General features: G+C 41.6%; 1 protein-coding gene across 1 annotated transcript in view; it reads left to right on the forward strand.

Annotated features, from left to right (window-relative positions):
* The first annotated feature begins 634 nt into the window (after positions 1-634).
* Positions 635-19,543, forward strand: part of LOC126234408 (iodotyrosine deiodinase 1) — a 111,363-nt gene continuing 92,454 nt past the window's right edge. Inside the window, exon 1 of the mRNA XM_049943099.1 lies at positions 635-817. Coding sequence (XP_049799056.1) covers positions 682-817 — 136 coding nt within the window. The 5' untranslated portion in view covers positions 635-681. The remainder of the gene's footprint in view (positions 818-19,543) is intronic.

A 19,543-nucleotide genomic window follows, 5' to 3' on the forward strand; every position in this document is an offset into this window, starting at 1 on the left:
TTGCTGCTTCGGACCACGGTCCCTAGTAGATCCAGCCAATACACAAGAGCAAAAAATGCTATCACACAGCACTTCAAAGGGGTGCGATCACATCCTGTCGGGATGCAGCCCCACAACGCCCTTAGAGAGGGGTTGAAGTGGAAGTCAATTACGATGTTTCGAAAAACTGGCCCTTTAATTCTATTCAGAGACCATTCAGCATCCTTGCAGAGTTGTAGCTCTACAGTATCTGATCATGAGCAACTGGCTTCAGCTGGATACGACATTCTAAAGAAACTGAGGCCACTATCAAGATAGTCGCGTTAGTCTCCTGTCTAATTTTTTTGTCTGGTGTGCTTGCCTACGAAACAATTTTGCAGTAGCTACGGCCCTGTCTAGTCTTAACGCATGTAGATTGACAGTGCTCAGTCTCCGCGGCAACGGCCCGAATCGCAGGTTTCGGAAATCGAAGTGCTACAAATTGGAGTAGAACGGCGCCCACGGAGCGCCTGCAGAGAAGAGGCGAGCCGCCGAGCACAGTGCGGGCCCAGCAAGCCCAGCAGACACTCGCCGCCCCCACTCCGCCGCCCCCACCACGCGCGGTGCTCCGCGGCAGCCACGATGCCCGCCACCAGGACCTGCGGACAGTGCGACGGTAGCGGCGGCGGCTACGACTACGGCGACGACGAGCAGCAGGCAGACATGGCTTTCATGCCCTACATGCCCTTCGTCAGCCAGTACTGGCCCTTCATCGCCGCCGGGCTCGTCTGCTACGTCGCCTCTCGCTTCCTCTACCAATGGAACGCCTTCACGCGCGAGCAGCGCTCTAAGGACCAAGGTAGGTGGCGAACAGCGCTCTTCCCTCCGGCGAGCATCAGTTGCTAAACCTACTGCAGTGCATAACCACCGTGCTCTTTAGCCGAAGTACTGATATTTATCTTTTAGTATTTGATTGAGAAGCGGAAAGCACGAATTTGTGCGAAAATTTCGTGGCTAAAAGTATTATTTATTTCTTTTCTATTTCTACAGCCAAACATCTGTGTCGACTGTTATCTAATTTAACTATTATCGATTTGCAAGCCACGTTGCGCCATCTTCAGGTACAATAATACTGGGATCGACAGACAGTGTGTATCATAAAGATTTATCTGACTTCTCAAGACTCTATCGTCTATTGTTGTTGTGGTCTTCAGTCCAGTGACTGGTTGGATGCAGCTCTCCATGCTACTCTATCCTGTGCAAGGTTCTTCATCTCCCAGTACCTACTGCAACCTACATCCTTCTGAATCTGTTTAGTGTATTCATCTCTTGGTGTCCCTCTACGATTTTTACCCTCCACGCTGCCCTCCAATACTAAATTGGTGATCCCTTGATGCCTCAGAATATGCCCTACCAACCGATCCCTTCTTCTAGTCAAGTTGTGCCACAAATTTCTCTTCTCTCCAATTCTGATCAATACCTCCTCATTAGTTATGTGATCTACCCATCTGATCTTCAGCATTCTTCTGTAGCACCACAATTCGAAAGCTTCTGTTCTCTTCTTGTCCAAACTATTTATCGTCCATGTTTCACTTCCATACATGGCTACACTCCATATAAATACTTTCAGAAACGACGTCCTGACACTTAAATCTATACTCGATGTTAACAAATTTCTCTTCTTCACAAATGCTTTCCTTGCCACTGCCAGTCTACATTTTATATCCTCTCTACTTCGACCATCATCAGTTATTTTGCTCCCCAAATAGCAAAACTCCTTTACTACTTAAGTGTCTCATTTCCTAATCTAATTCCCTCAGCATCATCCGACTTAATTCGACTACATTCCATTATCCTCGTTTTGCTTTTGTTGATGTTCATCTTATATCCTCCTTTCAAGACCATGTCCATTCTGTTCAACTGCTCTTCCACGTCCTTTGCTGTCTCTGGCAGAATTACAATGTCATCGGTGAAACTCAAAGCTTTTATTTCTTCTCCATGGATTTTAATTCCCACTCCGAATTTTCTTTTGTTTCCTTTACTACTTGCTCAATATACAGATTGAATAACATCGGGGATAGGCTACAACCCTGTCTCACTCGCTTCCCAACCACTGCTTCCCTTTCATGCCCATTAACTGTTATAACTGCCATTTGGTTTATGTACAAATTGTAAATAGCTTTTCGCTCTATAATTTACCCCTGCGACCTTCAGAATTTGAAAGAGAGTATTCCAATCAACATTGTCAAATTCTTTCTCTAAGTCTACAAATGCTAGAAACGGAGGTTTGCCTTTCCCTAGTCTATTCTCTAAGATAAGTCGTAAGGTCAGTATTGCCTCACGTGTTCCAACATTTCTACGGAATCCAAACTGATCTTCCCCGAGGTCGGCTTCTACCAATTTTTCCATTCGTCTGTAAGGAATTCGCGTTAGTATTTTGCAGCAGTGGCTTATTAACCTGGTAGTTCGGTAATTTTCACACCTGTCAACACCTGCTCTCTTTAGGATTGGAATTATTATATTCTTCTTGAAGTGTGAGGGTATTTCGCCTGTCTCATACATCTTGCTCACGAGATGGTACAGTTTTGTCAGGACTGGCTCTCCCAGGGCTGTCAGTAGTTCTAATGGAATGTTGTCTACTCCCGGGGCCTAGTTTCGACTTAGGTCTTTCACTGCTCTGTCAAACTCTTCGCGCAGTATCATATCTCCTATTTCATCTTCATCTACATTCTCTTCCATGTCTATAATATTGTCCTTAAGAACATCTCCCTTGTATAGACCCTCTGTATACTCCTTCCACCTTTCTGCTTTCCCTTCTTTGCTTAGAACTGGGTTTCTATCTGATGTCATACGGGATAATATTTTGGGGTAACTCAACACTTACGCAAAAAGTAGGTAGAACAATGTGTGGAGCTCATAGTCGCACATCTTGTAAGCATCTGTTTAAAATGGTAGGAATTCTTATAACAGCCTCATACCACATTTACTCAGTAATGAAATTGGTTCTCAACAACATGGACCAGTTTAAAAACAACAGTGACGTTCATGATTATAATACCAGAAGAAAGAAAGACTTACACTATCCTCTACTTAACCTATCTTCGGCACAGAAGCACTATGGGACTCAACATCTTAGGTCATAAGTCCCCTAGAACTTAGAACTACTTAAACCTAACTAACCTAAGGACATCACACACACCCATGCCCGAGGCAGGATTCGAACCTGCGACCGTAGCGGTCGCGCGTTTCCAGACTGTAGCGCCTAGAACCGCTAGACCACCGCGGCCGGCCACAGAAAGAGGTAAAATATGCTGCTGTAAAACTTTTCTATAAATTACCAGACGAAATAAAATGTCTGACAGACAATAGAAATAGTTTAAAAAGTAAACAGAACTCATGTCTGCTTGACAACTATTTCTATAACAAAGGAATAACAAATGGAATAAATAAATCTATATGAATATTACACACATATTGCGCCATTAAAAAAAACCAAGACCTTGATTTACGTGTGCATTTCTTATGCATTTGACACGTTCCACATCATAACGATCACCGTGAGATTGATCAATGGAACACGTAACCAACTAATTAAGCAACTAACTAACTATTTTAAATGTATAAAAAAAGTCTGGTATTTTTGCACAAAAAATACTCTTTTTAAGTATTATCACAGTCTACTGGTTAAAAATACGAGTTTCTAACTACCAGTTTATTGTGTGAAAATCGCAGATCAGTAGCCTTCTCCATTTCCGCAATAATTGCGGTGCAATTTTAGATGATGCACCCTGTACAGTCGTCACACGCAGTGGCTCGTTCAAGAAGCAGACCTCATTCAACAAAGTTTTGCTCGTAGTCCGCACAAGTCTACTCGCCGTTCCAGACGAGAGTTAGCTACTACCCAACGAGGATATTATTGCACTTGGCCTCCTGTAATTGTTATTGGAAACACATGGTGACGTCACAGTAGAGACTAAGAAGAACGCGTCACTCTGTAAATGCTTTCCGCTCAGTTGTGTATATCGAGTGTTTCAGCCTGTCCTCGCGAAGTATCGTTAATAGTGCAGTGTTATCAATGATCATGAATACCCTGAGAGTGGAAAACAGAGAAAGATATCGCGAAGGTGAACACACTCAGGTGAAAATGAATTATACATTGAGATTACAAAAGTCATGGGATACTTCCTAACATCTTGTCGGATCTCTTTTGTCTGGCGTAGTGCAGTAAGTAAACGTGGTATGGACTCAACAAGTCGTTGGAAGTCCCCTGCAGAAATATTGAGCCATGCTGCCTCTGTAGCCTGCATAATTTCAAAAGTGTTGCCAATGCAGCATTCTCTGCACGAACTGACCTCCCGACTATGTTCCATAAATGTTCGATAGGGCTGACGTCGGGCGACCTCAGTGGCCAAATCATTCGCTAGAACTGTCCAGAATATTCTTCAGCCAATCACGAACAGTTGTGTCCCGGTGACATAGCGTATTACCATAAATAAAATTTCTTTCGTTGTTTCGGAAAATGAAGTCCATGAATGGCTGTAACTGGTCTCCAAGTAGCTGAACATAACCATTTACAGTCAATGATCGGTTCAGTTGGACCAGAGGACCCGGTTGATTTCATGTAGACACAATCCACATCATTATGGAGCTCCCACCAACTTGCACAGTGCCTTGTTGACAGCTTGGGTCCATGGCTTCGTGGGGTCTGTGCCACACTTAAACCCTACCATCGGCTCTTACCAAATGCAAACGGGACTCAGCTGACCACGCCACGGTTTGCCACTCATCTATGGTCCACCCAATAGGGTCACGAGCCCAGGAGAGGTGCTGCAGGCGGTGCCATGCTGTTTGTAAAGACACTCACGTCGGTCGTCTGTTGCCAGAGCCCATTGAAGCCAAAATTTCGCAGCATTGTCCTAGCGGATACGTTCGTCGCACGTCCTACATTGATTTTTTACGGTTATTTCGCGCATTGTTGCTTGTCCGTTAGCACTGACAACTGTACGGAACCGCTGCTGTTCTCCGACGTTAAGTGAAGGTCATCGACCACTGTGTTGTCTGCACTGATTGGTAATGTCTAAGCTTTTCCATTCTCGTCACACTGTTTACACTGTGGATCTCGGAATATTGAATTCGCTAACGATTTCTGAAATGGAATCTGCCATGAGTCCAGCTCCAGCTAGCATTCCGCGTTCAAAGACTGTTTATACCCGTCGTGCGGCCACAGCCAGGTCTGAAACCTTTCCACATGAACCACCTGAGTAAAAATGTCAGCTCTGACAATGCATCACCCTTTTACACCTTGCGTACGCAACACTACTGCCATCTGTATACGTGCATATCGCTGTTCCATGACTTCTGTCACCTCGCTACGTTCAAAGCCGTACAAATTTGCCAGGAAGAAAAATGTAGAATCAGGTAATGATACCTCTACAGAAAGTAATACCGCAGGCGGCAAAAATGGCAGAGCAGTCAGAAAGAACAGTAAAACACATATTGAAAGACTTTAAGAAAACGGAAGAAACCAGGAAAAAAGTTAAAGCTGCTAGAAAACAATGACGTTTTAGAAAAGTAGTTTCTCTAGACGACTTCAATGAAGAACTTACTCGAAGAAAATTTTTGGAATATTATGCAGAAGGAAATGTCAAAGGTGAGAAAGCTGCTTATGTTTTCAAAAAGATAAATTTTATGGGGGAAGGGGAACTTTTCGGAAAATGAAGATAGCATTTTCCTTCAAAAAAATGTAAAAATAAGTGAACCATTCTAGCAGAACGTTTCGATATTATTGCAAAGCGTGCGGAATACTTGAGATCAATAATAAATAAGAACAAGGAACCAAATAAACCAATGTTTTCACGAGCGTAATGTGGGTGCATATGCATTATACCATAAAAATTGCAGGCAGTATGAAGACGGTCTGGCCGTAATGGCTAATGGCAGTGCAAGCGATAGAGCTATTGTTGTCACCATGGACGAGCAATGGGTTTCATGGAAGGAAAGAATAAACTTATGATTCGACATCTAAACCCTAGATTATCACGATGATATAAATGAGGATAATTATCACAAACGACTAGAAGAGAAACTGATTCCTAACATCCTAGCTGGTAGTACTGACGTTCTTGATGTTGTTGTTGTGATCTTCAGTCCTGAGACTGGTTTGATGCAGCTCTCAATGCTACTCTATCCTGTGCAAGTTTCTTCATCTCCCGGTACTTACTGCAACCTACATCCTTCTGAATCTGCTTAGTGTATTTATCTCTTGGTCTCCCTCTACGATTTTTACCCTTTTTCTTGATAATTTTACCGTATCATACTATTCAGACAAACAAGCCACCATTACCGCAACTCGTAAACGGGACGTAACTGAATGGCTCATTCAGAACCAAATCAGTGTTGAACCTAACTTAACACGAAATGACCTTTTACAATTTGTGGATTATAATAAGCCAAAGCCTGTTTTTAAAGCAGATTTTGTTTTAAAGAATAAAAGGCTTCCACCATACCACTGTGATTTGAACGTGTTAATGAGGAATAAAATGAAACCAAAAATTCCAGAAAAACGTTTCTTTCACGACTAACTACCCTAAGACAAATAACCAAGGAGTCTCTATCTAAGATTAAGCGACAAGACTGGTTAAAAGCTTGCGAACATGTAAAAGGAATTGAAAAAGTTTGGTGCAGAGATGGGTTAATGAAAGAAGCAATAGAGAATATAATAATCAATGTTGGTCTGGAGATTGAAAATGAGCATGCAGCACATGAGGACGACAGTGAGATTGACAAGGCCGATGAAATTGGAACCAATTCCAGTGGAACAGATAGAGCAGATGAAGACCTGGGCGTCTGCCCTTGTGTGATGGGCCATCTACATCGTAAGTCTAATCACCAAGATCAGTGCAGTTTTCATTGCATAACTGTAGCTGAACAATTCTTCCTTCCCTCCGCAACTCCGATCACACGCAGACTTACGATAAGCCGACCGAAGTGCCAGCTCTCCCAGGTGCAATAATACTATGCTCGACCCTGCCAGCTCTCCCAGGTGCAATAATACTATGCTCGACCAATATTCCTCATGTCTTTGTCTGGCGTGTTTCAAACCGTACAGTGTTCGATAGCTAGAAGCCCTTCATGTTGCTGACAACCACGTACAGAGCTTTGTGTGTTTAGCTGTGCATGGTATCCCCCAAGATTGTAAGTGCATGCCTTGTAAAATTGGACGATTCTTTTGACAACAAAAACGAGTCCTTCAGTTTTTTGTCTCCATTCATGCAAAAGAAACAGTCTTCTGAAATCAATCTTTTTGGAATACCCTGCACAGTGCACCTGTAAATATATCACATGAAAGTGAGATAATTGCATATCCAACCGCCAACGTCTACGCATACGCTACAAGTGATAGCCCCAACTAAAATGCCGATACGACCATGGGGCCTGAAGACGGGGCCTTACAGCTCCTAAATCGTTATCAGTTAAATTATGGAACAATAAAAAAAATGGTTCAAATGGATCTGAGCACTAGGGGACTTAACATCCGAGGTCATCAGTCCCCTAGAACTTAGAAATACTTACACCTAACTAACCTAAGGACATCACACACATCCATGCCCGAGGTAGGATTCGAACCTGCGACCGTAGCAGTTGCGCGGTTCCGGACTGAAGGCCCTAGAACCGCTCGACCACCGCCGTCGGCTGTGGAACAATAAACACAGCTATTTGGGTATAGCAAATTTTCTGGTGGGAAAATCATACACCCCCACCAGCTTCCATCGCTGCGGAAAGTGCAAGATTATTCGAAAGCCGGCCGGTGTGGCCGTGCGGTTCTAGGCGCTTCAGTCTGGAACCGCGTGACCACTACGGTCGCAGGTTCGAATCCTGCCTAGGGCATGGATGTGTGTGATGTCCTTAGGTTAGTTAGGTTTAAGTATTTCTAAGTCTAGGGGACTGATGACCTCAGATGTTAAGTCCTCTTGTGCTCAGATCCATTTGAACAATCATTCGAAAATGTTTTTGAAAATATCCTCAGTAGAAGGTCTCTCTCGCGAGTGATTTACAATTCTCTAGGATTGTTACGTTACTGAACGCTGAAAGGCATAATCAGTCTTAAATGATGATGATGATCTTTCGTTACGTCTCACTCAGGCAAGAGCAGCTCAAGACAGACCTACAAAATCTGCAGTACATTTTAACCAGTAACACTGATTCTTTAAAGAATCCAGCTTCCTTGCATACAAAGTCTTCGGACGTCTAGTTACTTCATCAATGAGTTAATGTGTTAAATATATTGCGATGTGCTTTCATCTGCTGAACTATATGTCGTACAGTGATATAATTTGGCAGCTACATTCAGTAGTATATGTGGACACTGTCTGAAAAATGAGTTGCGAATGGAGTTAGTAGTAAAGAAGAAATAAATTATGACTGAACAGTGAATATGTATTAAGTGTTGATCTTTCTTTCTTTCATTGTTTAGTAGCGGGTGTCAGCAAGAAAAAGTTTCGTGAAGGTTTGAAATTATGCCTAAAGTTTGTTGGAAGTCGCTAAGTATTCTTATGCTCAAATACTGGGTGATTATGACGTGAGTAACTTACATGCCGTCAGTTGTGCTGTCTCAAGAATTGTACACAGTTTCTAACTGTCGTACTTGACTTATTGCACTCAACCTTTAGCCTAACGCTCGCAGCTCTGCTCACATATGTGTGATAATTAAAACAAAAATAATTTTATAAACATATATTAGGCCTACTGAAAAATTAACGTGTTAAGAGCTGTTTCTTTTTCTGCATCAATCCGACAAAGCAGATTTCTCGTGGTGACTCTTAAATAGCTTTCTTTGACTTAGTTCACAAGTGGCCACACCTAAACTTTTCATGCTGATTAAGGCCATTGACGCATGGTCTTTTCTGAGTGTACTTCTCAGCAAAAAGTGATTCTGGTAGCCGGAGTCTGATATTCTTGTTAATCCTGTCTTTTGAGCTCTTGTGGTGGTATCTGCATGGGAACTTTCATCCCCTTGTAAGTTGTCAAACAAATAACACAGCTTACATTGAATTCCTGAACCAATTCAGGTTAACTCGATATGTCACACGCCATAGTTACATGAAATTGAACGGATTTTATTAATATGCAGATGTAAGAGATAAGCCGGCGTTTCATGAATATAAACCACTAACACTCACACTAGTAATTGCCTGCAAGTAATTTCCGTGACCCGAGCTACGAGACGCAGTCCTGCGCGAGGCTGGTAACACACAGTGGGACATCTAGCGGGCACAATGAGATGCCCGAGCCACTGCGCAGGCCGCCGGCAAAAGCAGCCCCTTGTCCCTGCTTTCGGAAAGCCTTTCTACAGGAACACGGTGGGAGATGCCGGATAAAACGTCCGGAGAAGAAACGTCCGGAGACACCCATCTCAAAACACTGGTGATTCGTTGAAGTCACATGCGTCAAAACTCACATGAAAGATAAAGCTGTTAATCTCAGTATTACGTAGCAGAAGCTAACTCTGCGACGCCTGTGACGGGCTACAAAAACTCTAGTAGCTTTGATACAGGCAAATTAGAGGAATTGGCTCTTCTCTTGCAGAAAATCGTCAGGTCTTTGAGCAAGGCGACTTCAGCTGCGCTGAGACGATTGCGAGAGGCCGGCCGAAGTGGCCGTGCGGTTAAAGGCGCTGCAGTCTGGAACCGCAAGACCGCCGCTACGTCGCAGGTTCGAATCCTGCCTCGGGCATGGATGTTTGTGATGTCCTTAGGTTCGTTAGGTTTAACTAGTTCTAAGTTCTAGGGGACTAATGACCTCAGCAGTTGAGTCCCATAGTGCTCAGAGCCATTTGAACCATTTTTTTGATTGCGAGAGTCATTATATAGAGTCGTTCACAGGCCCGTCTTAACTCGTAAGGAGTTAAACTGCAAAGTCTCCTGGTACAGAGAATCGCACCGAGCACTGACAGGTAACGCTTGTGAGCGATTTGAGGGCGACGACAAACGCGCTATTCCAGCCACATAGTGAGTATCGTGCCAATTAACTTAGCTAGGGAACATCTAGGAGTCTCGACTTCACCGAAGACGTAGGAAATATGTCCGATTGGTGTTTAACAGTCGAGAGAGATATAAAAGAATAGATTCTCAGGTTCACAACTCGCGCCGACAGCCGCCACTGCCGCCGCCGACGCAAGGTAGACACACGCATGCTCGCGCTACGCGAGCAAGTGATATTCAATTGACACTCAGAACTGTGGTCGTCTCCGTGTCTCCTATTCCTTGTTGTACATTCAACCATGACCTGTAGTTAAACATATTCACGATTGTCGGGCCTAATTGAAGCAGTAACTGGAGATCTCCGGTCTAAGGAAAAGGAGTGCTCAGCCACTGTAGAGTTATGAATTGTACCGACACCCATTCAATTTTGGGTATTTTCATTCTGCGTTTTAGCGTAATTGATATCTCTTGCCCCAATTGTATTTAATTTGTTTGTACGTTTATCGACCCCCAGACATGGTCCTCAACCATCTTACCATTAAAGAACCTTATAATGGTTAGGAAACTCCCTTCACAGTTGTGAAAACCCAGTATCAATATTTTACCATCCTGTACGTAATTTTGCCAACATTTTGCTATGTCATGAAGTCATACTTAGAGTAAAAATAAACCTTAATAACGAAAATAAAAAATTTTCATTTTTTGTTAACATATAGTTACCCCTGAACCTGTACACTAATTTTTGTTAGCGATAACGTTTCCTTTACAGGGAGTGTAGTGGAACCGACACTGAGATCATTGTCTGATTACATCACTGTCTGAACTGCTGCATTCTTCTGAACTATGTATGTGTGAGGTGATATATTCCTACCTTGCAGGCCGTGGGTTCAACACCAAATTCCTAAAACACTCACAGAGCGTCCTTGCGCAACTGTGGTAGGAAGATAGATCAAAACCAGTCACATATGTGTTAGACCCTAATACGCATTTATTTCTAATCAAGAAGTCAAATACTACCTTTCATCGATTTAGATTTAAAATGTTGCAATGTATCGAAATATTTCATAAAAATGTTCGTCCCCTATTTCACCCCTTTAGAGGTTGAGTTTCCAAGAACACTGAAACACTTATATGTATACTATTTTCAACTGAGAAGTCAAACACAAATTTTCGTAGATGTAGCTTTAAAAACGCTCTAATGGTTCTTTAGTAATAATTAATTTTAAAAAAGACCTTTCACCCACTATTTCACCTCCTTACGGGTTGCCTTTCCAAAATGCTGAGACATGTATTTTTTTCAAACCCTAATTTCCGTAGTTTCAGTTTCAAAACTGCCTTAATAGCAAGACATGTTCAGAACACTTTTCACCTCCTGTTTCACCTCTATAAGGATGGAATTTCGAAAAATCCCTTCTTACTCGATGCATACAACATAAGATCAATACTCTGTCCAAATTTCATGTTTCTCTCCTTAGCGGTGTGGGCTGGGCGATGATGTGTCACTGAATCAGTCAGAACGTTTCCTTTTATATACAGAGATTATACCTCTTAATGAGTAGAATGTGACAGGAATTTAATTTTTCAGATTAGTAAATAATTGTACGGAGTACTGAAAATTACACTTTTGTTACCCTTGAAAGCCATCAGATAACCAACAAGAGACTAGGATTAGGGGACTATTTTCGTCGTTTACAATAGGAGTATGCGGATTCTCTCCGAGAAACACTTCACAAACTCTTCTGAGTTACATAGTGATGTTTCAATCTCCTTATCAGATATGGTTCTGAAATTGTCTTTCGATGATTAAAACAGTAGTTGCCTCTTCGTGGAATCTTTCTGCTTGGTGTTCAGAAAACCCTGACATCCAACACAAGACAGAGCAGGCAGCGACTGTCGAAAAATAACATGTTACGTTCTTTCGCAAGGGTCGTCCATTACAAAAATTCGAATCATTAGGAAAGAAAAAATCCTCAAAAATCGAGAAAAGTCGTAAGTTCCCCATATAAGTATTACAGGTTATAATATAAAATTAAAAGTGATGAACTTTAAATTAATAAAGGAGATCCATAAGCTTGTTCAATGGACCTACGCCACGTAACATTTACATGAAAAGCGTAACAGAGGACAAGGTACACTTCAGATATAGAGATATTTATTTTACAAGTCCGTCTTGATCACACAAACTTTTACACTTCATTATTACAGGTTTCGGCTACTATCAGCTTCAGATGCACAGAAAAACAGTGGTGTAACCAAGTAAGTTCACTTTGCTGAAACTAATCTACAACAGGCCTGGTGACACATAAAAAACATTTACATGATTAATAGACATGTATACCAGCTATACAGGCCATAAAATACTCTGATGTAGGTATCAACGAGAAATTATACATGTACGTAGTTCGTACATAGTAAGCGCTGGTGATGACCTGGATGTGTCTGGTATTTATGGAAGTAACTGAGGCCAGGAGAGAGTACTGTAGCTTGGGTACATGAGTAACCAGTATCGAAAATTCAATAGTTAAAATGCAGTATGCGAAGTCATTAATTAAAATTATTTCAAATGGGAAAATGAGCGTCTGACAATAAAACATGTACTGACATACAATATGCAGAATTCTATTCATACTTAAAATCCACATAGTAAGTGCAAACAGTAATAATGGGAAGCTCCTAGCCTGGCAAAATAAAATACACAGTTGTGTAAAAGCCGGTATAAAAAGTTTAAAATAAAATCACATCTACAAATCGAAATCTTTCAGTATGACAAAACAATTACATCATAATCGTAACTGTAAGGTAATTAACGAAACAGTGACTATTAGTTAAAAAGTCGATAGGAGATAATAAATCCGGAGTGGGATCTCAATGGCGCCGCCTCGTGGCTTCTCCGTATGAAGCTATAGTTTTCCTGAGGCGGAACTTGCGAAGGAAGGCCCCGTCTCCAAGCCGCCGGCGGCGGCGCACACGACCGCACGCCAAGTCGTTGGGGCGTTCGACGCTGCTCAAACCTGTAGGTTTCTGGATACATTAAAATACGCATTCAGGCTAAACTCATTGTGGCTGGCTCTGAGGACTATGGGACTTATCTTCTGAGGTCATCAGTCCCCTAGAACTTAGAGCTACTTAAACCTAACTAACCTAAGGACATCACACACACCCATGCCCGAGGCAGGATTCGAACCTACGACCGTAGCAGTCGCACGGTTCTGAACTGAAGCGTCTAGACCCCCGCGGCCACCGAGGCCGGCCTGATACCTACATCATAATATTTTGTGGTATGTGTGGCTGGTATGTATGTCTGTTAATCGTGTTGACTTTTTCTAATTATCTTATGTATCACCAGGCCTGTTATAGATTAGCTTCAGCTAAATGAACTTAGTTGGTTACACCACTGGTTTTTGTTTGTAGTAGATCCGAAGATAGCAGTAGCCGAAACCGGCAATATCGAAGAGTAATAAAAGTTTGTGTCATGGGAGAACCCGTAAAATAAAGTTCCACAATATGGTCATGGACTCATTTTCCGATTTTATAAAAATGTTCAAATGTGTGTGAAATCTTATGGGACTTGACTGCTAAGGTCATCAGTCCCTAAGCTTACACACTACTTAACCTAAATTATCCTAAGGACAAACACAAACACCCATGCCCGAAGGAGGGCTCGAACGTCCGCTGGGACCAGCCGCACAGTCATGACTGCAGCGCCTTAGACCGCTCGTCATATTTTATATCTTCAACTGACAGATACAGAAGTATCAAATTATCAAACGAAGATTTCTAAGTATTTTATGATATGCCGATAATGCCTTCACGGAATGTGGAACGTGATTTTCAAAGGGAAGTTCACAATTTACATTATGTCCGTAAAGAATGACATTGATATTTCGAAAGTTGAGATAAAACCGTTGGCCTGCAAGGCTAAGCTGAATCATGATGCAGTTTACTTGATATTGCTGCAAAAGTATTTATTAACATGTGAATTAGCCATAAAATTACTACAGAACTTAAAATAAATTTTGTGAGATTTGGAAGCTTCACATGCTGCCTTTCATAATATAAACGCCGATATTACACAAGAAAAGAATGTAAACTTCTACGAAGTTGTATATCTTCTATCGTTTACGTATGGTAGCGGGATCTGGGAGCCAACGAAAAAAAGTTCAGTCCGAATAAAGAATCTAAAACTGAAACACCTTACAGAAACAAAAGGTTACTCTCAACTAATGGAACAGTACCAAATGTAGCGCAACTTGAAGCAGTTTCAGACATTAATTAAGTGCAACACTCGAGATTCGAAATCTACAGAGACTGAATATGATACGCGAGTTAGGGTCGCAACCATTCAAACAAAGGCGCTTTTCGTCGCTGCGAGATCCTTTCCGAAATTTCAATCACAAACTTTCTTCTCCGAATGATTTTAATGACTCCCACGTATGCTATGAGAAAGGACCATAGCAGTAAAATACTAGAAATCACAGCTCGCACAGAAAGATTAGAGGTTTGCTTTAGCCACATATTCGAGAGCGGAATGGCGGAGAAGTAGTCATAAAGTGGTTCGATCAACTCTCCACCAAGTACTTAAGTGTGAACTGCAAAATAGTCATGTAAATTTATATGTTAAGTACAATAGGAATAGGAAGAGGAGGAGGAGAAGGGAGAATGCATTAAACAACGACCGGATAATAGTTATAGCAGTGTTGGAAACATATTATATAGAGTAAGATACAGCTTGTCAAGGTCCTGATTGATGTACAGCATTCGTTATATCCTCTGTCTAGACTTGTTTTGCCCAGCTATGCTTTATCACATTTCATTTTTACGGAGGTGTTTTCTGTAAAACTTTTTCCAATCCTTGGAGGTGTAGTACAGCAACCATTGGTAACAATATGAAAGAACAAACAGACTTGGTTGCAGAAATGAATTTTTTATTTTATTTATCCTCCTGTGACTCGTTTCGACTTATACAAGGCATCTTCAGATTAGCTGACAAAATATGGTGTTAAGCAGATAGGATGCCGCGTCTACAAATGTCCCAGAAGGAGACCGCCGTGGTCACTATTTGAAAATAAATAAATTGCCGCGGTGTCTGATATAAATGACGTTAAATACACGGGAAACCGAGTCTAAAACGCATGAAAGCTCAGTAGGTAGTCTTCAGTCGTAAGATGGGTTGCTTAAGGCGAAACGAGTCATCGGAGGATAAATGAAATAAAAAATCCAGTTCTGCAACCAAGGCTGTCTTTTCTGTCACAGGCTATCTGTAAGCTGATTTTTGTAAAGTTTTGTTCTTTTAGATTTTATGCTTCGAATTTCATTTTTTATTACTACGATAATTTTTTATACTTTTATAGGACACTTGAATGTAAATTCCTTCCCTTAAATGTGAGTTGCTTACCTAAATCGAAACAAAGATATTGTATCAGCTGATTTATCTGTACATTTTCCGAAAGGTGCCGCTTAACAATTGGTGGAGATCACTTTGCAACTCCGTTTCCTGAATGATTTACTAATGAAAAGAGACGAAGCACTAAGCCGGGCTGGACAAGGATGGCGAGGGAAGTTGGTGTTTGTATAGTTTCAGAAACCCTACTGGCATTCGCCCCACATGACTTATCGAAACGTCGGAAAACCTAAAATATAATGACTGAAAAGAGATTTGAACACCGTTCTCCAGGATAAGAGCCCAATGACTCCTGGCTCTGTAGCACAGCTGGTCATTCTCCGTAGCAGTTACGCTGTGAGCAACGTTCTTCCGTAAATACTTATTTTATTTTAAAGTAACGTAAAAGTACTCAGTAGGTTTAAGCTCAAAATTTACATCACGTTATAGATTCCATAGCGTAAAAATGTAGGAGACACACTCTCACTGTTTATTATTAGGTTGGTGCATAAGTTCGTACCGTTTTTGTTGTGCATGTTGGTATTTCGTTTCCTATGAGTTTATTTATCAATTGTAATTTTTTTATTTGCAGTTCACTGTTGCTATTTGAATTTAAACATTGTCATTTGAATGTAGTGAGTGGACCTGTGGATGCCAGAAAATGCAGTGACAAGTGGAGAAATCGGAACATTTCCGACATATTCTTCTGCTTGAGTACAATAGAGGGGTGACAACAGAGGAGTGGCAGCGCGTTTAGAGGCGCCATGTCACGAATCGGGCGGCCAAACCCGGCGGAGTTTCGAGTCCTTCACCGGGCGTGGGTGTGTGTGTGTTATCTTTAGCGTAAGTTAGTTTAAGTAGTGTGTAAGTCTAGCGACCGATCACCTCAGCAGTTTGGTCTCATAGGAATTCACTCACATTTGAACATTTTTTGGTTAGAGCAGCGTAGGCAGCTAGAAACATTTGCGCCGTGTACGAGTATAATGCCACTGGACAGAGCACGGCAAGAAAATACTTTTCTCGTTTTAACGAGGGATTATTTAACATTAGTGACTCTCCACTTACAGGAAGACCTTCGGGGTTTGAAGAAGATCGTTTAAAAGCATTAATCCGTGATCCACATCAGTGTAGTCGAGAACTGGCAGATGTGATGAACTGTGACCATTCCGCCATCGCGCAACGTTTGCATTCTATAGGAAAGATTCACAAATCGGATGCATAGGTAGTGCATCCTCTAAGCCAAAATCACAAAAATCAGCAAGTCGCCATAGGCGCATCTCTGCTTGCTCGTCATCAATTGTCTCGTGAACGACATCAACCATTCCTATCCCATATTGTTACTGGTCACGAGAAGCGGTGTCTTTATGCTAACATAAGGAAAAGAAGGGAATTGTTGAGTCCAAACAAAGCTGGAACTGGCCGTAGAAAGACCCGCGCGCATCCACAAAAAATTGCTTCATGCGTCTGATGGAACAGCGACGATGTGATGTAATACGAATTGTTTCCCCGGGCTGTAACCGTCACTGCTGACATTTATTGTCAACAACTGAGACGTCTTGCAGACCCACTCCAAGAACAAACACCGGAAAGACTGCAATTAAGTGATACTACGTCCACCTGCGTTCAGCTAGAGTGACAAAAAACACTATATGGGAGTTGGTTTGGGAAGTCATTCCTCATACACTTTATTCGCCCGATCTATCGCTCTCAGGTTTTCACCACCTCCGCTATCTATCGAACAAACTTCAAGAAACTACCTTTCCGCACGAAAATGAGCCCCAAACATGGTTCGATGAGTTCTTCGCCTCAAAATCATGTTATTTCATCGGTTGCGGAATGAAAATGTTACCCCTGCTTTGGCATACTGTTGTAAATAGTGGAGGAGGTAGTGATGGGGAGCTCGTGAATGAGTCGTTTAAATGAACGCTTCACTCCAGTGAAGTGTGAACTAACCACTCAATTTTAATGAACTGGTACTTCAAACTCTCCACAGATAGTACACTCCACACTTTTTTTCTAGTTCGTTCACTCACTCTCTTCCCCTCTCCCTCTCCCACTACATTGGCGCTACGTCACTCATTCTCCCTTCACTTCAATCCTCCCTGTACTGCCTGTCGACGAATCGCACGGTGAAATACACTTAGAACAACAGTTGCACTTTGCTTTCACATAACCTAAATCGGCGAAGAAACCCCAAATTTCACTACTTTTAAGCGATCGCGTGTTGCTAGCCATTGTATAAGCGTGAACAGACACAAAAACTGCTTTCGAATAAAATAAAGAGGGACTTTACCTGAAATCGTACCAATGACTACAGGTGACAGTTTACGTTTTGAATTTAGAGGGTTATTATTCTCAATAAAAATAAAATCCCGGAAAACTTCTGAATAATTACTTAACGTAGGTATATAGACTTTGTGACAGTGGTAAACATACTCATTCTATTTTGGATTAAATTTAAAAAGGAACATAAACTTGGACTGCATTTCGTTTGTATAAATACAACAAATAAGGTTTCACTTGGCAGATGAAGACTTTTTGGCGCTTCATGAGAAAATGTCGAGCAAAATTAAACGTAATACCTTCTTTATATGTGACAGGCTTCTCTGTTTATCTTTCCTTTGTCCCCTTCGACCATCCTGTATTTAACTCAGACGCTGTAAGACGCAAAACGTTGCGTGCACGTTACCGCATAGTTCGGCCATCTGTTGGTAAAAATATGAAGTATTACGAAGCTTTATTGTACGAGCGAGGCGAAGCGAGCGTAGCCGCGGCTGAACGGCGAACTGGGCAACTTCGCCAGGCTTCCGTACTTCATGAATGAACTACTTCATTTGAACGCTTCACGGCAAAGAGTGAAATGAATGAAGTACTTCACGGGAATGAACGAGTTCGACCCATCTCTAGAAGGAGGATACATTATTGGTGGCTAAAGTCTCTGTTGTGTGTATTTATTGTGTTTATTAAAATTATGGAAAGACGCTACGAACTTATATACCAACCCAATAATATGTATTAATTAGTTTTACTCACGACCACTATAGTCACAGAACTCCCATGATTTTTTTTTTTTTGCCAAAGACGTAACATCTGTACATTTACCATATTGCCAACCTGTTATGATTCCCATGGTTACGGTATTGCCTTACTCCTTCCATGCACGAGCTTACGCCACACGCATTGCGTGTACGCGAATTGTCCTGTGATGTACGATTCCGCTTCAGGCAGCCGCTGTTTCGTGACACACACTAAAATCTATAGCGTTGCTCGCTCTACAGTAAAACAGTACTCTTAATTCCAGTGTGTGATAGACTTTCGTATAGTGGTTCTAAGCAGTATGTCTTACAAGCGCAACTAGGACTTTTAAAGGTCAAAGGATTAGCTCATCTGTAATACAAAGTAAAAACAGCGTAGCAAGTGCCGCTATATACTGCCAAAATAGTACGAGAAAATGGACTTGGGCAACAATAAAAATCTTTGCTTTAGAGCACCGCTGTTGGGGGGTTTAACAATCGGTGGCTTCTATGGGTCACTTAAACAATAGGGTATTTCACGTAATATACCATAGATTGTACGACTGGGTGATGAACACAAACATTTATGCGATGAATATATGCAGAATAAAGTAATGATTGAAAATTTGTATCGAGATCGGGATCCGAATCGCAGACTTGGTACAAATTTTCATTCGTCTCTTCTTTGTGCATATATACATCATAAACGTTTAAGGTCTCTGGAACCATATCGTTTCATTTGACAAACACTTTCACCTGAGAAATCAGATTATGTTTGCACATTGCACCAGGAAGCTACTGCACCTCCTAACAGAGAGAAAGTCGCTGTTTGATATACAGGGTGATTCAAAAAGAATACCACAACTTTAAAAATGTGTATTTAATGAAAGAAACATAATATAACCTTCTGTTATACATCATTACAAAGAGTATTTAAAAAGGTTTTTTTTTCACTCAAAAACAAGTTCAGAGATGTTCAATATGGCCCCCTCCAGGCACTCGAGCAATATCAACCCGATACTCCAACTCGTTCCACACTCTCTGTAGCATATCAGGCGTAACAGTTTGAATAGCTGCTGTTATTTCTCGTTTCAAATCATCAATGGTGGCTGGGAGAGGTGGCCGAAACACCATATCCTTAACATACCCCCATAAGAAAAAATCGCAGGGGGTAAGATCAGGGCTTCTTGGAGGCCAGTGATGAAGTGCTC

The sequence above is a fragment of the Schistocerca nitens genome, chromosome 2 (genome assembly GCF_023898315.1).
Source record: "Schistocerca nitens isolate TAMUIC-IGC-003100 chromosome 2, iqSchNite1.1, whole genome shotgun sequence".
In the NCBI taxonomy this organism is placed as follows: Eukaryota; Metazoa; Arthropoda; class Insecta; order Orthoptera; family Acrididae; genus Schistocerca; species Schistocerca nitens.